The sequence below is a fragment of the Poromitra crassiceps genome, assembly GCF_964638095.1.
Source record: "Poromitra crassiceps genome assembly, chromosome: 7".
Lineage (NCBI taxonomy): Eukaryota > Metazoa > Chordata > Actinopteri > Beryciformes > Melamphaidae > Poromitra > Poromitra crassiceps.
In genome coordinates this window covers 987,901-1,010,400 of record NC_139628.1, presented here as the reverse complement: position 1 = coordinate 1,010,400, position 22,500 = coordinate 987,901, and the positions used below count along the sequence as shown (strand labels likewise).

Sequence of the window (22,500 nt, the reverse complement as noted above, 5' to 3'; positions counted from 1 at the left end):
GTAGGGTATATTTATGTGCATCATCCTTCCTGCAGCAGGCGAGAGAAAATGATATCTTTCTGGACAAACTTTCACCAATCTAATAGGCTATATTTTTCTAGCTGATGCATTTAGAACATTCTTTTCACTTTGATCTTGCTATAGTGTAGGGTATTTACATGCTTGCAGTATTTAAACTGCAGTTAGATTGGTTTGAGAAGCATAATAATATGGAATAATAGCCTATAATGGAGACAGACAGACTGGATGAAGGGAGGGGGGGGGGAGAGCGCTTGGGTTTTGTCTGGTTTTGCTGGACCACTGGAATTGGAGCTAAAAAGGCAAGCGTGCGATTCGTTTATTGCACTTATCCAATGAACTGACGGTGCGTAATTTTACGCTCAAAAGGCGTGGTTGTAATGCGTTAGGCTGAGTGGAGCGCCAGCACCAAGATATCAAGTGCGCTGGTCCACGCGCACTGATCAGCGCTGCGCCAGGCGCTCGGCCTAGAAACTACGCCGATGCAACGATAGGGGCCATAAAGATCATGGAAGTGGATGGTATCAGGAATGTCACCGATAGTTAACGTTCTATATTGTACAGGGAGACCATCAGCCCTGCTGAACAGATCTGTATTTGCTTTGCTGTAGGTTGAATCGTTTTATTCAGGCTATGATCTGTGATGCGCTGAGATATCCCAATTGCCATGAAGAGATGACAGCATGCAGCCGCAACCGGAGTTACCGGACTGGAGTATCTCGGTGGATCGGGACCTTGGAAGGGAAGAATGTGATTGGTTTACTGGAGACCGCCAATCCAACACTTGTGAATAATTCTACGCTTAAAAAGGCGTGGTTAAATGATTAGCGCCGGCTTTAGCGACGAGGAAAAATTAGGGAATGCGCTTGACCACACCCACTAATAGCGCTGCGCCAGGCCTTAAATGCTAATTTAAGACCAGGGGGTAGATAGAGCCCGTTATGTAACAGCAACAATACCACTTAGCTGCTAGTCACGGCATACACGTGTTCAGTTGATAGATTTTAATCATCCACTCCAATCCAGTCCGTTGTAAGGTTGGAAAAAACACAAACAACTTTTATTCCACATCCACAAGTGTCACAGGTTGCATCCACTGTTCTTTCTCTTGCTGGATAATATATAATATATGCTGGGCTCTATTCCCCCCCTGGCCTTAAATTTGCATTTATGGCTGGGCGCAGCGCTATTAGTGGGTGTGGTCAGGCACATTCCCTAATTTTTCCTTGACGCTAAATGCCAGAATGCGCTGGCACTAACCATTTAACCATGCCTTTTTAAGCGTAGAATTATTCACAAGTGTTGGATTGGTGATCTCCAGTAAACCAATCACATTATTCGCTTCCAAGCTCTAGAAGCAAAAATCATGTAAGTCAGGAGGGAATGAGAAGATGACGATGTGAAAGAGAGAGAGCGAGAGAGAGCGAGAGAGGGGGAGAGAGAGTGAGAGAGAGACAGAGAGAGATGGAGAGAGGGAGTGAGAGAGAGAATGCAAGTCAGTGAAAAAGAGAGAGAGAGAGAGAGAGAGAGAGAGGGAGAGAGGGAGGGAGAAGTCTGTATCAGATGAGCATGCACACACAACTGAGAGTTGCTTTGCAAAGGAGCTTGCACCGCATCGTCAATACACGTTTGCTAATAAATTGTTTGTTTTGCCGGCTGGGAGGCTCAAACTGTCAATAGTGTCTGGCAACATGGAAATAAGGCTATATATATTTAGCTGATTGATGGATACTATGGCCAAAACAGAGGGACTGAATGGGAAACGATCCATTGGATCGTTTCCCATTCAGTCCCTCTGTTTTGGCCGCTTCTTCCAGTTCACTTTTGGGACATGGAAGAATTGTCTCCAGCACAGCGCTGTTGATGAGACGAGAGAGGGGGAATCCTGGTGACACAGCGCGAGCTTCGCTGTCTTGCCCCTCTGTCTGCTCCTTTCTTTCTCCTCGCCTGCTCGTACGCCCTGGAGAATAACATTCAGGTATAGAGTCGTTTCTCCATGCGAGCAGGCGAGGAGAAAGAAAGGAGCAGACAGAGGGGCAAGACAGCGAAGCTCACGCTGTGTCACCACGGAGGTGCATCCCCAGCGCATTGAATAAGGCCTGGTTTTGAAAAGCCTTAACCGCAAAATTAACGCCCGTTGGGAAGATCGCTTTAGGCTGGTATTTAAGGCCGAAACGCCCATTCTGACCTATTCTGGCACTGCACCACGCCTCTTCAGCACAAAGCGCATTTTGGGGCGTAAAAACATGACGGTATCCTCCCGAGTCACGGATAGGCAGGCGTAAAGCGTGTTTTTTTGCGTTTAAGACCAGTTTAGCACCTAAGGCCAGGGGGAGAATAGAGCCCCATGTCTGAGAAGTACAAAAACAGCAATATGTATTGTCTATTCATTGATTCACTCATATACCAACATCCATTTGAATTGAAAAATTTTGCTTCTTGTATCAAATACTGATATGCGATTAAAATGCGATTAATTTAGATTAATTAATTACAAAGCCTCTAATTAATTAGATAAAATGTTTTAATCGAGTCCCACCACTAATGTATATATATATATATATATATATATATATATATATATATATATATATATAGTTGGTCAAAACGGATATAAGGCGGGGCATCCGCTGAAGGCGGGCACATCTGCTAATTTCTCCAATCACCTGCATCGGTTTTGTTTAATGTGTCATAATTGGTTGAATACCATCGAACATCCACCGGTCTGAAGTGTTTTTCTTTTCTTTTCTTTGGAAGATGTGACAACTTCCTCTGGCCAGATTTTAACAGGCTAAAGTACAAACTGTCGATTGTGGAAGAGATAGACTGGCTTGAGAGACTACTAAATGTAAAACTCTCTCACTGTGTGTGTGTGTGTGTGTGTGTGTGTGTGTGTGTGTGTGTGTGTGTGTGTGTGTGTGTGCGCCCTCACCTCCAGCCCTCCCCCTCCTCCAGGTTTCTTCTTCAACTCATCACACTTCCTGAACTTGCAGATCTGGTGTCCGGTCTTGCGGTTGCGGCACGACGAGCAGACGCCACAGTTGATGAGCCTGCGGCACGGGCCACACACGCCGCACCGCTTCCTCTTCCTCTTAGCCACTGCGCCCGATGACGACGAAGACCCGCCGCCTCCCCCCGTCACCCCCGACGACGAGGGCGAGGAGGAGGGGCAGGGAGAGGCGTCGGCGTGGCGACAGTCCGTCCTGCCTCCCGTCATCTGGAAGGCGCTGTCCGAGATCCCGCCCCCTGCCGAGCCCATCGCCATGACGATGACGCCGGGAGGTAAACCCAGCCCCCCCAGGAAGCCACCGCCCATCACCCCGCCCGCGTTGCAGCTCCCGCCCTCTGATAGGCCCATCATGTCCGGGTGGGCGTGTCCCTGCTTGTTGACGCCGCATTCCCCGCTGGAATAACCGGGGAGGAAGTTGCCGTTGCTTGTTGCCATGGGGTGATGATGCGTTGTGGCGTCCTGTGTGACGGGCGTTTGTCCATGTTTCCCGGCTCCACCTCCCTCGCCACTCCCTCCCCCCCCTGTAGACCCGCCCCCACCCTGGTGCATGCTGGTCCTGTGGGGGTGCACCACGGAGGTCATGTGACCCGCCCCATGGTGATGATGCGTTCCGGGTTTGGGCCGGCCCCAGAACATGGCTGCCGCCGGGTGGTTCATGTTCACGTTCATGTTCATGTTGTCGTGGCAACCCCAGGGCCCCGTCGCCATAGCGCCCAGCCTGGCGGCGGGAGGGAAGATGGCCGCCAGCTTGGCGGACTGAGGGAAGCTGGTGACGTTCATGTTCATGTTCACGTTGGTCTTGTAGAAGCTGGCGATGGACGAACGGTAACGATCCATCTCTGTAGTGTAATCCAGCATCGGAGGTAGGCCCGACACCTGCAATATTCATATTCATATTATTATTCATATGATCATGATCATGATTATTATTATCAAGTCAAGTCAAAGTTGATTTATATAGCACATTTACAAAACAAAGGTTGACCAAAGTGCTGAACAGCCAATCATAAATATCAAATAGACACATATGAATAAAAATATGAATGAGAAGAACAATACACATAACAATAGACATAATAGGCACAATAAAAAGTAAAAGGGTGAACAAGCTCAACCCGAATTGAAAGCTAATGAGAACAGATGGGTCTTAAGCAATCACTATTCAAAAAATTCCACAGGTCTGTGCAGTTATTATATATAGTGTAGTAAAACTAGATATAGCCTGCTATTACTTCTCTAAGAGTTAGGGGGCGCTGTGCACTGCAGGCACATTGTCCTGGGATGACCTGTAGGTCAGAGGTTATAAAAGCTTTCCTCTGTCTTAGCTCAGGGTCAGTTTGCTTAACATATAGGAAGGGGGGACTGATCCGGATCCGAGTGGGCTTTTGTTTTCTGTAAATAAATCATTGTTACAACTTTAACGCTAGTATATTTGACTTATTTAAGGGTAAATGAAAATTCTCACCACAATAGGTAGGCTGTTCCAAAGTTTAGGGGCAGGCCCACATACAGAGAATTACAGTAGTCTAGCCTAGATCTAGAGGCAATTAAAAAGCATGGAAAACTCTCTAAAAGTTTTGGGGGGAGAGATAGGCTTTTACCTTGGCCAAAGGTCTCAGATTCAGATTCAGATTTTATCTACTCTAGACCACATTTGTGGTATGGAGTACAAACAAAAAATAAAGAGCATCATACAGTGGTGAACAACCAGAATAGATCTTTGTTTTACATATCATTTAAAAAGAGGTAGGACATTGCTCAAAAAGGCACCCAGTTTACGTTGACTGCAGTAACACAATTAGTTTAAACATAGACGGGCAATTTACAAAAAAAGAAGGCAGGTACTTATTTCTGTTCTCTACAAGACTTAAATTTTTACACTCAAACAAAACATGCAACTCATCTCCCAAACAATTATCATTACATAAAGTACATCATCTTTGGTTCCTCTCCAGACCTTTATATCTTCCTATAAGTTTGGGGGTTCTGTTATTAGAGACCCGGAGGTTACAAATGGCTTGGCTGTACCTCCTGTTTTCACAAAGTAAATAATTTTCAAAATTGAAGCCTTGTTTAAATTCACAGTATAGGTCACATGATGACATACTCTGAAGTTCAGAATGCCATTTCTGCAAAAACAGACATTTTAACCTCTGTTCAACTGCCAGCTTCAACCAGTTAATATTGTCACAACCAAATGTAAGAAAAAACACATTCATCTAGTATCTGCTGAACATATGTGAGCCATGGTGAGGCATATTTTCCAGAAGCATACAGATTATATAAACAGTTATACCTTACCCGACTTATCTTTGTTTCTTTCCCCTTTAAAGGTCCCATTCCGTGCAAAAGCTGTTTTTACTTGTAAATGCCAGAGATGGGAAAAGTACTGACATTCTGTACTTGAGTAGAAGTACAGTTACTTGTGTAAAAAACTACTCCGGTAAAAGTAGAAGTACTGATTCAATTATTTTACTCAAGTAAAAGTAAAAAAGTACAGGCTCTGAAATGTACCCAACGAGTAAAAGTAAAAGTATTTTTACCGTATCTTTCTGAATGACTGAACCTCACATCATAGAATATAATTTGAGGATAAAAGATCCCCTACAAATGTTTTACACATCTTAAAACTCTACTTTAAATAGTGTGCTATGGTTTTTCCACACAAAAAACCCCCATTAAAATCATATCTAGTCCTCCCTCATTAATATTTCCATGATATATGAATGTGCAAATAGTTAGACAAGTGCTGGATACAAGGTGTCCCTTACAAAGTGCAGAATCACAATACTCGAGACTGATATGATACTGATACCTAATGGATAAGGAACTGAATGTCCACAGGTTGATCACATTCACAAATTCAAGGTTTATTAGACAGAACTGTCTCTGGTGTTAGAACACCACCATATTCCATATTAGCTGAATGTTGACAGTGCACAAACTGAATGTATGTGTTAGAACAACACCATAAGGGGCCATGCGGTTATTTAAAAAAGAACGCTTGGAAAAGCCAGATTATTGGCAACTCTGGAAGCAGCGAGATGAAAATCCTCCTCTCCTGTGAGAAGACTCGAGGTGGGAGGAGTGAAGAGGAGCAGGGCGCTTTTCCTGTTAAACTTTCCTCAGCTTTCAGCGCCCAGAGCGCTGCGCTAAAAAAAAACACCACCAGCTTTTAAACGCGATGAAATGCTTCTTGAAAGAGATGCGCGCTAAGCGCGTACTTATAGAGAATGAATTGCAAAAAGAGGAGCGCTAATAAGTGCTGGCTGTCTGCACGGCTCCTAATGTCTGTGTGTGTCTCCCCCCAGAGAAAATCCGTGTTTCTCTTCTTTGTCCACGCCCCGGAGGAGTGCCAAGTCATACTATCGGAGCTGGAATGAGCTTTTATCAGCAGCGCTGGGAAACTCGTCTATTACTTCTGCTCCGTTCTCCTGTTTCTACTCGTTTTTAAATTACATTCTCGTGCATTTAAACAAAAGTAACGAACCTGTTTTGAAAATGTACACAAGTAAAAGTACAGATACTTGTGTTAAAATGTAACGAGTAAAAGTAAAAAGTTGTCAGAAAATTAAATACTCAAGTAAAGTACAGATACTCGAAAAATCTACTTAAGTACAAGTTCAAGTTCAAGTAGTTTATTAATGTCCCAAAGGGCAAATTGGATTACAGCAAGGCGTAGAGGCTTGAAACGTAAAAACATAAAGTGCAAACCATACATACAATGTCATAAATAATCAGGATGTAACAACATTTAGACATACGATGAGCCAATATAAAAGAGCATACGTCTGTACAGTAATGAAGTATTTGTACTTCGTTACTTCCCATCTCTGGTAAATGCATATATACTGCTGTCAGCCCTCCCTGTAATGAGTGGTCACACGCTCAGAACTGCCACAGTTGGATTTGTCCCTATCCAGCGTCCCCCAGTCTCCTCCAAGCCACACCCCCAAACGCTTCGTTTGCCCAGAGGGGAATTGGGACGTCACTAGCTTCCTCCTGCATACTGCGCGGGTCTCTCTCACACAAGCTACCTGCACCATTTAGTCTATAGCCACAAAATTAACACTTCTAGCTGGAGCGACGCCAACTGTACGTGATCCAGCAACTGCAGAGGTGCATTCAGTAAGTCTAGGCATTTTGAGATGTCCTCTTTAGCGTAGTACCGTTAAGTTAACGATAACTCGCAACCTAGCGTGCTGGTCCACAGACGCTAATCTGATTGGCCGCTGGGAGCCTGGGGCGGGCTCTCCCTCAGCGGCCAATGGGAACTGTTAGTTCTGAATATATTATAGAAACAGGCCATTCTTGGGAAGCGACGAGATGAGGAAGTGAGAACTCCGTCACAACAAACGGGGTTGCTATATTTTCGACAGATTAATCCAGAATCATGTTTTATGGACCAGAGACACACGTTTTTAAGAGGTTACAGCTGCACGAATTGGGACCTTTAACAGATTCCCCCAGTAGCCAATCATTCTTTTTTTTTTTTATAGAAATGCATAGTGGATATCTTCCTAGCTCTCCATATATCATGTTAAGTTACAAGTCAACTGAAATAAACTGGTTTAACTACAGAACAAATTTGTTTATCAAATTTAAATGCATACATATGCATACAATACAAAGCACCAAGATTCTATTATGGACGATTGTTAGACGCTAAAGGGCCAAGAGTGCTAACACAGTCATCCAAAAGTTCAGGTCGTCCAAACATAACAATCTCAGTCTTATTTTCATTAAGGTAAAAAAAAAAAAAAAAGTCTTCTTGTTCCTTCAGTTGGATGTTTGAGCTTCACTGTGCAGAATGATGTCTGTGCTGAGTTTGACACTCGAAGACTGTTTTCACAATTGTCTGCTGAGCTCTCTGATCTCACTGAAAAGGCGGTTTTCAACAAACATGATTCGTGACATCATGAATCCTGGAGCCAATCGCTGTCCAGTATTCAGCAGTTAAAGCCCCAACAAATTCTGACTCCCAACTTGCCATATACTGCAGATCGGCCAGGAACCTTTCTTGTCGTCACTTTGTCACGAGTTGCGAGTGAGAATGTGTTGAAAACCTGTGTTGTAGGCTGTGATTGGCTAGTTAGGTTCTAGAGCACCCTGATTGGTTGCTTTGGATTTTTTAATGAGGCAGAAGGAGTGGAAGTCATTTTAAAGATTTTAACAAGATAATTTAACTTTTTTTGCATGAAAAACCATCAGACAAATTATTATTCAAAGTAGAGTATTTTATATACATCTTGAAACATGACTTTAGGGGGAAAAGGAATGTTATGCTTCTTGAAAATGGACCCAAGGGACAACATATATAATAAAAAGAGGATGGGGCCCAAAATGGAGCCTTGAGGGACCCCGCAGGTAAGTGGGGCCGCAGTCGAGTTACCTCTTCCCCCCTAGCGGGCCCGCCGGCGGGCTGAGCCCTTGTCATCTCTCACAAATGACGCTCTACAGCAGCCTAGGAAGGACTCAGTGAGACATACAGCACACCAAAATGTCGGGAAGAAACGTGGCTACAAAACTCTGACAAGCATTTGTATTCAAACGAAAAATAATTCCAACCCCAAGCAACAATATCACCATGTAGTAAAAACAAGAAAACCGTGCATGCCTGCGTTTACATGGTGATTTGTTTTTGCGAGTGAATCTTTTCTCTCCAAACGAGGTGGCTTTCGAAAGCTAACACTCTGCTCTTTCTAAAGAGGTATAGCTCGTCTCTGAGAGATGAAAACTCACTCAGTAGGCTGTCAAAGAACAGCAAAAAACTGTTTCACGTTTTACAGATAAAACTACAAGTTATGTCTTCCTTTGCTGTTTTCAAATCAAAAGTTGTGTTTGACTTCATAAAAACGCTACTAATTGCTACTCCTAATGCCTCTTCATCATCTTAAAGCATTGTTTTTTACAGTCATCGTGTTTACAAAGCCATATGGAGGATTTTACATGGAGTGGTCATCTTCACAGAATAGACGAGCTTTGGGTTCAGTCGACAGCATTTCCTGAAAAAACTGCCTGACGTAAATTATTTCAGTCCACGTCGATTCTATTGGCTCTGACGCTTCCAAAGAGGTGTCAATCATCGAAATCGGCCAATGGGGTCCCGAGATAGCCCTCTGCGTATCGCCCCAGGCTTTGCAGGCAAATTGAAGAAGCCCTTTTGATGCATTTCACAGAGTAAAAATACAGATATAAGGCTTGAGGGTTATCCAAACCATAACGCATATTAACTGAGTACCTATAGTGATATGTAAATAGGAGAAAAAAAAGGTATTTCAGTGTTCTACCATAGAAAAGTCAAATGGCACTCATGATGCCCAAAATGTGCCCAGATCAGGTCCGCCTGGGCCTACATGTAGTAAATCATCTGTCAAATTGCTCTGGTTCACTTTCTAAGGATTTGCTTTGATACAAGCACTCATAAGACATTAGTCTACTGCTCCATAGAATAATTTGGCTACCAACCCATGATTTTCAGGTGCTTTTCATCCAAAATAGTGTTGTTTTTTTTGGGCGGAGCTTGAATTTTAATTTTTTTGCCATGTTCTAACTGATTTTACTCTGATACAGTACATTTGTAATTGATTCTGACACTTCTACAGCAATCTCACAGGTGTTGGCTAGCTTTTGAAAAAAATAATTTTCAGAAAATACCCTGTAGTTGTGGAGATATACTCAATTCAGTTCAGGCATGTCATTTTCGGCAGGTGAGCTGAAAAATAGGCTTAGGGGTTAACAGGTTAAAAGGATCCTGTGATCCACAGTGTCAAAAGCAGCTGTCAGATCTAGAAGCACAAGAACAGCAGAGTTCCCAGCATCAACAGTTAGGAGAAGGTCATTTAGAACTCTTAAGAGGGCTGTTTCAGGGCTATGGTGCGCTTTAAAACTTGACTGGAACTTTTCATACATACCAGGCCTTAAAATTCGGCGCAGGATTGCAAGATTCGCGCATCTTTTTGGAAATTCCCACATAATTCCAATTTATAAAGGAGGAGTAATCCCACAATGGGATATTCCACTTGATATCAAGTTATAGTGAAATCAGACCCGCACCACCGCTCATTGTAAAACACAGAGCGCGCTCCCGAAGCGTGTGGACGAGGCGCTGCCGAGCCGCACTTCACACCAGGGTTGCCAGATACATTTCCATAGATGTGCAGTTCCTTGGGCGGTTTTGTGTGCATTTTGGTGGGTTTTGAACTCTTTGTGCTGAAACCGTCAGCAGTATCTGGCAACACGGCTTCACACTTCAGGCCAGCGGCCTGCAATCACCAGCTAATAGCGGAGCTATTAGCTGTGGGGCTTCGGCCGTATTATTTACCAAGGGAGTTCTCGCATGTGATTGTAGTGGTGATTTACATCCCCCCTTCCGCTAATCCGATATCGGCGTGTGACATTATCCACAATGCCATTGCTGGACTCCAGACTAAGCATCCGAGTGCATTGGTACTGATATCGGGGGATTTTAATCACGTGACTATGACGAAGACAATGCCCAACTTTAAACAGTGCGTGAGCTGTAGCACTAGGGGCGACAGAACAATAGACTTGCTGTATGTGAACGTGAATGATGCCTACTCCTCGTCACCCCTCCCCCCGCTTGGCCGCTCTGATGACAATCTGGTCTACCTCAGATCCAGATATACCCAGATGGTAAAAAAAACTGCCTGTGACCTCCAGGACAGTGAGGGTATGGTCAGATGAAGGAACGGAGGCTCTTAGAGCCTGTTTTGAGGTGACAGACTGGCAGGCACTCTGTGACCCACATGGCGAGGATATTGATGGGATGACAGAGTGCATACGGACTACATTAACTTCTGTGTGGATTGCAACATACCCACAAAGGAAATAAAATGTTACCCTAACAACAAGCCATGTAAAGACATCAAGGCCATCCTGAATGCCAAGAAAAGAGCATTTAGGTCGGGGGATACAGATAGGATCAGAGCCATCCAGAGGGAGCTGAAAGTGAGCATCAGAGTGGCAAAGGAGGGCTACAGGCCGAAGCTAGAGGCGAAGCTCCAGGAGAACAACATGAAAGAGGTATGGAGGGGTGTGAAAGCCATTACGGGCTTCAATAGTGCTGGTGGCGGGGGGGTGGAGGTTGATCGGGCCAATGAATTGAATCTGTTCTTCAATAGATTTGATGCAGCTGGCCCGGGGGCCCCCTCCCCCGACTCTCCTGACTGCAACATACAAACAGCAGCCCCCACCACACGCCCCCCCCCCCCCCCCCCCTCCCTCTGGCTCTGGCTGATGGCCCTCCAGACGTATCACCTTCCCCTCCCCCTCATCCCCCAGGCTATACCCCGTCACCCAGAGACGAGGCTACACCCCCCCCCCCCCCCCAAAGGGCTTCAGAGCTGATGATGCCACGCCCCCCCCGACCCACCCACCCACGCTGACCATCACAGCGGCCAGGTGAGGAATCAGCTTGTAAGGCTACACACAAGGAAAGCAGCTGGCCCGGATGGCGTCAGCCCCATGGTGCTCAAAGCCTGTGCCCCCCAGCTGTGTGATGTGCTACAGCTGATCTTCAACAAGAGCCTGAGTCTCCAAAAGGTCCCCGTGATGTGGAAAATGTCCTGTATCGTTCCTGTACCTAAAAAGCCAAGACCCAGTGGCTCCAACGACTATAGGCCGGTAGCTTTGACGTCCCACATCATGAAGACCCTGTAGAAACTCATCCTGGAGCAGCTCAGGCCTATGGTCAAACCATCCCTTGACCCTCTCCAGTTCGCCTACCAGCCCCGACTGGGAGTGGAGGACGCTGTCATCTACCTGACCAACCGTGCCTACGCCCACCTTGACAACCCGGCCAGCACTGTGAGAGTCATGTTCTTCGACTTCTCCAGTGCTTTCAACACCATCAGGCCGGCTCTACTGGGTGAGAAGCTGATGGCGATGCGGGTGGATGCCCCCCTGGTGGCCTGGATTGTGGACTACCTGTCTGGCAGACCACAGTATGTGCGCGTGCAGAACTGTGTGTCAGACAGAGTGGTCAGCAATACGGGAGCACCACAGGGGACGGTCTTCTCTCCCTTCTTCTTCACCATCTACACCACGGACTTCACCTACCAGACAGAGTCTTGCCACCTTCAGAAGTTCTCTGACGACTCTGCGATAGTGGGATGTATCAAAGATGGCGACGACGATGAGTATCGGGATGTGGTGGCCAACTTTGTCACATGGTGTGAGCAGAACCACCTGCAGCTCAACGTGTCAAAGACAAAGGAGCTGGTGGTGGACCTAAGGAGGGTCAAGGCTCCGGTGACCCCTGTTTCAATCCACGGGGTCAGTGTTGACATAGTGGAGGATTACAAGTACCTTGGAGTGTACATTGACAATAAACTAGACTGGGCTAAGAACTCTGATGCACTCTACAAGAAGGGGCAAAGCCGTCTCTACTTTCTGAGACGGCTGAGGTCCTTCAACGTCTGCCGGACCATGCTGAGGATGTTCTATGAGTCGGTAGTGGCTAGTGCCTTCCTGTATGCTATTGTGTGCTGGGGCAGCAGGCTGAAGGCAGCGGACGCCAACAGACTCAACAAACTGATCCGTAAGGCCAGGGACATTGTGGGGCTGGATCTGGGCTCTCTGACTGCGGTGTCAGAGAAGAGAACGTTGTCCAGTGCTAGTCAAACACAGGAGTACGTTCAGTGAGAGACTGATTCCACCTAGATGCAATACGGAGAGGCACAGGAAATCATTCCTGCCTGTGGCCATTGGTCTATTTAATGCCTCTCTTAAAAGAGCACCTCGGAGACGCTGTCTCGCTGTCTTGCTGTCTGTCCTGTGTCGGCTTGACGCTGCCTGGATACTACTCTGCGCCGCAGCCCATGAGCGAATGTGAAGGATACAACATACTCTTAAGTCAAACTAGTGTGATTTATTGTGTGACAAGCAAACTTATTTCACCATCAGAGTTTTGCCGACCCCCAAAATAAGTTCCTAGGTTGTCATGAGAGCGGTACGTATGGCTGCTTCATGTGTGGGCGTGCTCCCCCCCCCTCTCTCTGCTCGCACTCTGGCCAGTCCTTCAGTCCAGCCCGACAGGGACACAGACACCGAAAATGGCAAAGGCTTGTTCGAGTCTTGCAAGCCGCCCAACGCTTGTAAGCAGATGCATGTAGCGAAATGTGGAAGTATTTTGCTTACGTTGCTGACAGCGAAGGCAAGCCCGGACACATCAAACGAAGCCAGTCTGTAAAAAGTGCTTCAACGCGATGCAGGTGAACGGATAAACATCGAACCAGGCTATTTCTCTCAGACACGGATCCCAACTTCTTCAAAGATTTCAGTTCAAAGACTGGTTAGCGAATGTGAAGGATACAACTTACATGCCCTCTTAAGTCAAACGAGTGTGATTTATTGTGTGACAAGCGAACTTATTTCACCATCGGAGTTTTGCCGACCCCCAAAATAAGCTCCCCCCTCCCCCCAACATACAGGCTATTTGACGACTATATTCACACATGCAGCGCTCAGGTGTGAAGGGAAATGTCCGATATTGACTTACAGGTAATTTTCCGGTACGCATGTGGGAAAACGGCTCTAGACGTATTCTACTTATTTTTGCTTCTATCGCATTTACTACTGTTTATTCTATGCTATGTTGTGTTGTTATTCTTCTTATTCTGCTTATTTTGCATACTATCGCATTTACTACTGTTTATTTTATGCTATGTGTGTTCTGTGAGCGAGCTACTGTAACTTGTCCCAATTTCCCCCCGGGGATCATTAAAGTCTTTCTGATTCTGATTCTGATTCTGATTCGGTTCACCCGAGTGAAAAACCAAGTGGAAAGAAAAACATTTGCACGAGCACAGACAGTTTCAGGAGAAGTGGGAGAGTGATTATTTTTTCGTCGAGTTTAATGGGAATGCCGCCTGCCTCATTTGCAAAGAGAAAATCGCCGTACTAAAATAATATAAACTGAAGCGAATGAGAATAAGAGAATAAGCAGGGATGCAAACTAGTCTGGCACAAATAACGTTGCAGATGGCAAATCTGAACTACTTAAAAAAGCGTACACTGACCTGATCGAATGTCTCACTTGGACTGGTAAAGACTATATCATCTCGGGCCAACTGCCGTGTTTATACTCAGGAGACATGAAGTTCAGTCGTCTTCGCCAGCTTCATTTATGGCTTAAAGGGATCTGTGCCTATTGGAATATCCCGTACATTGATAACTTTCTACTGTTCTGTAATAGGCAGGATCTTTTCATTAAGGATGGACTCCACTTAAATAGAAAAGGTGCTAAAATGCTGTCTGCCAACATCAATTCTACACTGGTCTCCTTTAGATGGGAGCCAGACACCAAATGACGGGACTCACATCCAAGCCTCCTAACCAATCAGTCTCTCGCACTCTCTCAGCTCGGGCTTGGGTTACTGTTAAACCCAGAACAGTCATATCTAGACCCATTAACTAGCTATGTATCTTCTAGTGCTGATGGCTGTTTTGCTATTACAAATGGCTGTATTAATAATGACTGTTCTGATTGGGATGCTATGTGCGATTCGTATAGTATTGCTATGTGTGATTCGTATAATATTGCTATGTGTGAATCGTATAATATTGCTGTTCTATTCCCGTGTATGGTACGACTGTCTCGCCGCTCTTCAAGACCAAGGGGAGTCACGAAGGGCAATCTGAAAATTGTACCCATCTCTCCTGCCCCTTCTGTCCCCTCAAATAGTCCCATTTTATGGTCCATTCAGGAGTTTCATGCTACATCGGGGCTGAAATTCCTGCATCTCAATGTTAGGAGCTTGCTGCCTAAAATGGATTTTATCAATGTATTAATTAATGATACTTTGCCTGATATCCTTGTCATTTCAGAATCATGGCTCTCTAGTAGAACCCCGGATTCGGATATTTCCATAAATGGGTTTAACCTTTTTAGAATTGACAGGAAGGCTAAAGGGGGAGGAGTAGTGATTTTTGTAAGAGATCATTTAACAGCTTCTGTTCTAACTGCCTCCTCTGTCCCAAAATGTTTTGAGTGTATTATTTTAGATGTCTGTGTCGGGGGCGATATTCACCTTTCAGTAGCTGGTGTATACCGCCCACCCTCCGCACCGAAATCAGCTTTTGAAGATCTTGGAAAAATATTATCCAACTTCACCGCAGGTGAACTGTTAATGTTGGGTGACCTAAATTCCGATTGGTTATCTGAAACATCTGCCAGTCTGAAACATCTGTGCCTAGAATTAGATCTATTCCAGCTCATCCAACATCCCACTAGACCGAATGTAAAAAATCTAAATCCACTCTCATAGACATCATCCTGACAAATAGACCAGTTAAGTACCCTCTGAGAGGGGTTTTTGCACAGGGAATCAGTGATCATTGCCCCATAGCATGTGTCAGATTGACCAAAAGTTTTAAATCTAGTGGTAAGTTTATAATAATAATAATAATGATTGGATTTATATAGCGCCTTTCCAAGTGCTCAAGGCGCTTCACAGAATCATTATTCGTTCACACCATTCGCCACACATCGGCCCCTCCGACCACCGCGGCAAGGAGGGTTAAGTGTCTTGCCCAAGGACACAACGACAGCAGCTGGGAGGGAGCGGGGATCGAACCGCCAACCCTTGCGTCATTGGCCGACCCGCTCTACCTCCTGAGCTAAAGCCGCCCCTAAGTAAGTTTATAAGAAAACGTAATTTAAATTTTTTTTCAGATCAAGCCTTTTTACATGATTTATTTTATTCTGACCTGGAGAGATCGTGTCTGATTCCTGACCCTGAGTTAGCATTAGATTATTTTTCTTGTGTTTTCAATCTGATCGCAGACAAGCACGCCCCCTACAAAAAACTGAGAGTAAAAAATCGCTCCAGTCCTTGGTTCTCAGGGGTCATCAAATCAGCATTGCGACTTAAAGACTCTGCTTGGGCAAATGCTAATTCCACTGGTGATCCTGCAGATTGGCTTCACTTTAGGAAAATGAGAAATAAATCCATTTGTATAATCAGAAAAGCCAAAGCGGATTATTATATAGCTTCTAGCTGTAACACTTCCAACTTCTGGAAAACAGTTAAAACTCCCAAAGCCACACCTACCTCTGCTCTCCCCCCCCAAGATAAACGTTGATGGTAAAATAATCTCAGACAAACTTAATATGTGCAATACTTTTAACCAGCACTTTGTATCCGCGAGCTATTTGTTTGAGAGGCTCACTGATAACACGGCCCCCTCGACCCCCGCCCCCATTGGTGACCGCCCGCCTCCGCTGGCGATCCCCGCCTCAGTTGGCGACCGTCCGCCCTCGCTGGCGACCCCCGCCCCTGTTAACGAGCGACCGCCTCCTTTGGCAACAACCGCCTCCATTGGCGACCGTCCGCCCTCGTTAGCGACACCTGCTGGCGAGTGCCCGCCTCTGTTGGCGACCCTCGCCTCCGTTACCGACTCTCCGCCTCCGCCGGTGACCCCCGCCTCCATCAGCGACCGCCCGCCTCTGTTGGCGACCTCTGCCTTCGTAGCCGACCGCCCGCCTCCGATGGCGATTCCCGCCTCCTCAGACGACCGCTTTTCCTTCAGACCAGTAAGTAGTCATGAAGTCTATGAGGCTCTCTCCAAATTGAATGCCAGGAAATCCAAGGGTGAGGACGACATTCCACCGTTCCTTTTACGCCTTGGCGCTGACCTGGTCGCCCCCTCAATTGCCCATATATTTAATTTAACATTTGTCACGGGCGAGATCCCGGCCATATGGAAAACTGCTCAAGTTACACCCCTCTTTAAAGGTGGTGACTTGAGCGATCTAAATAATTACCGTCCCATTTCTAAATTGTGCTGCCTAGCCAAGGTGCTTGAAACCTTGGCGAACGTACAGCTCAGTGCATTTCTAGATACTTACAACATTCTTCAGCCTCATCAATCTGGTTTTAGACCCGGCCATAGCACGGTCACTGCCACATCCCTTGTTTTGAATAACATTTTGAATGGCCTGGATAGCCGCCAGCACTGTGCGGCTCTCTTTGTAGACCTCTCCAAGGCCTTCGATACAGTAGATCACAACATCCTGATTGATCAGTTGTCTGCGATCGGATTAGATGACCCCTCAGTCAAATGGTTTATTAACTATCTGACTGGAAGGAAACAGTCTGTAATAGCGGAAAATATCAAATCCATTTCATTGGACGTCGGGAAGGGCGTGCCCCAAGGTTCCATTTCCGGGCCTATCCTGTTCACTCTTTATATAAATAACTTTTTTTTCCCTTCTGATCTCTGCAACGTCCATTATTATGCGGACGACACAATCTTATATTGCTTCGGACCCATGCCGGCACAGGCCGCTTTCGATTCGTTGCAGTGGGCCCTGTTCGATCTTAAATTAGTTTTGAACTCCACTAAGACAAAGTGGATGTTGTTCTCAAGATCTTTAAACAGAAATGATAATTTGTGTATCCGTACGCTTCAAGGCGACCAAATTCAATCAGTTCATTCTTATAAGTATCTTGGTATTTGGTTGGACACCAAACTTTCTTTTCATGTACATGTAGAACATCTCACAAAGAGAAAAATCGGCTTTTTGTATAGAAACAAGTCTTGTTTTTCACTATTGGCCAGAAAAACTGTTGTCCAATCTTTGATAATGTCAGTTTTTGATTATGGTGATGTGATTTACATGTATGCCTCTCCATCCGTCTTAAAGCCTCTTGATGCTGTATATCATAGCGCTCTGCGTTTTGTTACAGGTGATGCTTTCAGTACACATCATTGTATTCTGTACGAAAATGTGGGTTGGTCCTCCCTGTCGGAGCGTAGAGATCAGCACTGTCTGATATTTATTTATAAAGCATTAATTGGGAAACTTCCATCTTACCTATCCTCACTCCTTTCTTGTAACAGTGGAGGTTATCAAACACGATCGCGGTCCTATATCAGACTGTCTGTCCCACGGGTGCGGACCGAACAAGGAAAGACCGCTTTTTCTTGGTTCGCCCCCAACAAATGGAATGTGCTCCAGGAAAACTTAAAAATGGATCACTTGATCCCGCTTGCTTCTTTTAAAGCACTTTTAGAAAGCATTCCTCGTAGGGTGTGTTCATGTTTTCTTTGAAATTATTTAATTATGCTCTTGATGCTTTTTATTGTCTGTTGTGTTAACCTGTAATTTTGTAATTGCTGTATATGTTCTTTGTCCACCAGGGCTCCCTTGTAAATGAGAGCTTGCTCTCAAGGGACTCTCCCTGTATAAATAAAGGTAAAAAAATAAATAAAAAAAATAGTCACCTTTAGGTAACAGTGAGTCACCTTTTTCATCCCAAAATAGGGCACTTAAGTGAATTATTTTGTCTGTCCTGGTATCTGTCACCTTTTTTAACTATCCATGACTTTGCATCCCTGAATAAGAGTCTAATAAGTGAGTGATACACTTTACTAAAACACTCATATCATAATACCCCAGGTGTGCATAAACTACAGGTTAAGTAAAGACAAAAATGTGAAATTATTATTGGGTATCGTATCTGTTATGGGACAGGAGAAGCAGATATTTACCGGTTATCGTATCGGCTGAAAAAATCCCCCCAAAGTCTATAAATCCCCCTTCTCTGAAGAACATAAGGGGGGAATCCCCCCCCAGTTTGCAAAGTGAATTTTAAGGTCTGCATACCATGATTATCTAAACATGTTTGCAGTTTAATGAGAAATACTTTCTCCAAGACCTTTGACAAGAAAGGCAACATGGAGATTGGCCTGAAATTAGAGAGGACAGATGGGTCAAGATTTTTCTTTTTGATAAGGGGTTGCCGGAACACACCCTGAACTAAGAGAAGAATTGACCAAAACAAGAATACTTGGACTTGGCCCAAAGTACTAAAAATGTATATGATTATGATTGTTGATTGAACCAACACTTATGAAAAGTGTTGGTTTGAAGAAGCACAGTTACCATGGAAACACAACGTCCTGCATGGGTTCTGTCCTCAGTCATGTGGTTGTATGGCCGTAGTATCGTAGTCAACCATCATATTTCAGTTGTTTAACGGTCACATTACAGTTGTATGATAATTCATATTGTGATCTTAGTGCAGTCATATATCGCAGGTTGTATTAGTGTATGATGTCATATCCTGGTCATTTCAAGGTCACAATGCAGTCGTATCGCAGTCATATCATGGTCGTATTGTGGTTATATCATAGTTTTATCACATTTGTATCCTGTCATATCGTGGTTGTACCACAGTTGTTTGTGGTGATATTGCAGTTGCATCACCGTTATATTGCAATCACATTGCAATCGTAACACCGTTGTAATGTAGCTCTAGTGAAAGTTCAGACAGGAAGACTAATCTTTTGCACATTTTCTCATTCTCAACGTGCACCCCTCCACCTCCCCATCTCCGCCACTTAATCTTAATGCTAGCTTCTCTGTGTTAACTGAGCGTATAAGATGCTGTCGACTCTGCCGCTGCATCCAGGTCAGCTACTTCTGACCTTTTTGACACATGCAGCACATTGATGAAATCAAATGGATGGATTGAGTAGAAATATAGGTGCTCGGTTACACTGGGTTACAGTTACATTGATGATGTCCTTATACTAATTACTGTAAGAAACTCCCTCAAGGACCTCTGAAACTAGAACCACCTCAGGGACTACTGAAACCCACTCAAGCCTCAATGAGTCCTAGAACTGTCTCAATCAATGACCCCTAGAACTGCCTCTATGAGCCCTAGAACTGTCTCAATGACCCAGAGTTCGACCTCAATGACCCCTAGAACTGAATAAATGACCCAGAGAACGACCTCAAGAACCCCTAGAACTACTGCCTCAATGACCCCAAGAACTGCCTCAATGACCCCAAAAACTGCCTCAATGACTCAGAGACCTACCTTAATGACCCCTAGAACTGCCTCAATGACCCCTAGAACTGCCTCAATGACACAGGGAACTACATAATGCCCCCAAGAACTGCCTCAACGACCAGAACTACCTCAATGACCCCCATAACTGCCTCAATGACCAAGACAACTACCTCAATCACCCCTAGAACGGTCTTAATGACCCAGAGAACTATCTCAATGACCCCTATGTTACAGGTTTGGTAGATTGGTTACCGGGTGACCACATCTAATGGCTCAATTCCACCACATTTAACAGCCCTGCACAGCTCCTCCCAACTCGGCTCTAATCGTTTCGGCTCGATGGACGTTTTGCTTCCACCGCGGATCATCTGCCCCCACCCATCCCCGCCCCGGCATATCTGTCCTTCGCTTATAGCCGAAGTAGACATAACGTTACAATTAAATCCATCCACAGAACTTTTAAACTGTTTATGAAATACTGGTGCCTCTAAATGACCTACAGTGGACATGGGCGAATGTGACAATCGGCCAGGAAAATGGATATCACTTTGTAGTTAGTCAAACTCAGGCACGCGCTGTGCTGCGCGCGGATGGAAGAGGCGCAACAGAGTGAAGCCTGCCCTGTACCCCATGGCCTCTCAGGCAAGACCGCGGCTTCACCAAACACCCGCTGCGGCCTAGCGGAGCGCTGCAGCTCAACTAACTACAGGAGCTTGCTGAGCAGCGGACTTTTTTCACTCTGAAAACAATTGAAACCACCGCCACAACTTTATTTCACAAAGGCGAAGGCAGCAACACAAAGACTGATGGAAATCAGAAGAGAATGTAAGCCCACTAAACTGGTATGCAGCGCATTGACAGTCAGTAGATAGAGTAAACACGATTCTGCCTGGCCAATCAGTCGTCTACAATGTTTTCACGTCACCGTATGAACCCGGGTTGACAGAATAGAACCCCGACGAGGCAGGTACGAAAAGTAGCACGACTCGACTCCAATACAACCCGGGCTGGGACAGTTTAAACCGGTGGGATGAGACAATTTATCGAGTCGAGCGGAGCGGGATCGCGCTACTACCTGCGGTGGAAATGAGCCATAAGATAGTGAGCAAATACTCATTCCGGGCTTTGATTTTGGCAGCGGCCCTACACAGTCGATCATAAGGTGGGCGAATGTCTCCACCGGTAATGGTTGCAATGGTGCAAAGGGCGGGAGCGGCGTGGCTTCCCCACCACCTGGCATGTAGGGCACACCCGATAATACCGCTTAACATCCTTCCGGATGCGAGGCCGTTGGTGAGTGATCTTCTCTTGTGTCTTTTCGGCTGCTAGATGACCACCGAGCAGAGAATCATGGGCCAGGCGCATCACCTCCTGCCAGTAACGCACGGGCAACACCACCTGCTCCACTGAAACCTCCTCAGCATCCGCAGGCCACTCCGGAGGCCTCCACTTCCGGAAAAAGATGTTGTCGCTCACGAAATACCCAGTGGCGACCTGCTTCACCTCCCTAGCTCTGGTCACCTCCTCCAGCGCCTGACCCAGGGACGGATCCCTCTTCTGCTCCTCCACCAGGGTCTGACGGTTCAGGAGCAACGACTCAGGCCCAACGGAGCCGAGGGCTCTCCACTAACACTGGCCTCGCCATCTCAATCTTCTCCCACTGCCGTTACATTATCTGCAGGCCCCTCCCCACTCACAGGCCTCGGGGCCTCCGCAAACAGCTCATCCAACCCGAGCGCTGCCCCCTCGACTAGGACGTCCCGCTCCGTGTCCACCACGGGCCCTGCCAGTGAAGAGGAAACCCCATGGCTTTCTTCTGCTGCAGACATCGAGCTCATGCACCTCCACCTTTGCCTGAGCTCGGGTGACCACAGCCACCGGAAATAGCTCTGGATGCTGCACTTCCAGCTACCCTCTTTCTGGGGAACCCTCCGGTGGTGGGTCACAGGCGTCAGGGAAAACCCTCTCCCCGGCCCGTCATTTCCCATGAGCAGATCTATAGCATTAAAAGGGGGTGGGTTTGCATCTCCGCCACAGCCGTGCATTATCTCAGAGTCCAAGTAAACGCAGTGGAGAGGCACCCTCTCAGGACCACCACTTGCACAACCACAAACTGTCCGCTAAAAGTGGACTTAGACAGCTCCATTACACCTTCCCGGAGCACCGTCTGACTGGCTCCGGTATCTCTGAGTATAGTAACTGGTAACTCTGCGTCCCCCAACCAGTAGAGCTCCTCCGTATCCGCTAAAGTCCCCTGTGAGATGAAAGCTTTATAACTCCGCAGGTCGCTCAGCCCATCCTGCATCAGGTCTATGAGCCCCACTGGCTTCCAACTTGAGCACTGATCCTTCTTATGGCCCATTTTATGACAGCGGTAACATCGGATCTCCATGCTATCAGTAGGACGCCGGCCAAAAGGTAGAAAAGAACAACTGGGCCGGGCCTGCCGGGGCCCCCTAGAAGGACCATTTCCCCCTCGTGGGGGATATGCCACACTCCATTTTCGGCCGGCCTTCTCAATTGGTGCTCGACATCCTGCGGCTCGTCGGAGGGCCGTTTCCTACCGATAAATCCACCCGACCTCCCGCCATGAGCCATCTTGTAGCCGTCAGCCAGCTCTGCTGCACGCCGCGGCCTCAGTAC

General features: G+C 46.1%; 1 protein-coding gene across 1 annotated transcript in view; it reads right to left on the bottom strand.

Annotated features, from left to right (window-relative positions):
- The window catches only part of LOC310780157 (uncharacterized protein), a gene marked incomplete at both ends in the record, with an annotated part of 31,819 nt that overhangs the window by 7,017 nt on the left and 2,302 nt on the right, over positions 1–22,500 (bottom strand). The window contains one exon of the mRNA XM_083640720.1: positions 2,951–3,904. Within this exon, the coding sequence (XP_083496846.1) occupies positions 2,951–3,904 (954 nt within the window). The remainder of the gene's footprint in view (positions 1–2,950; positions 3,905–22,500) is intronic.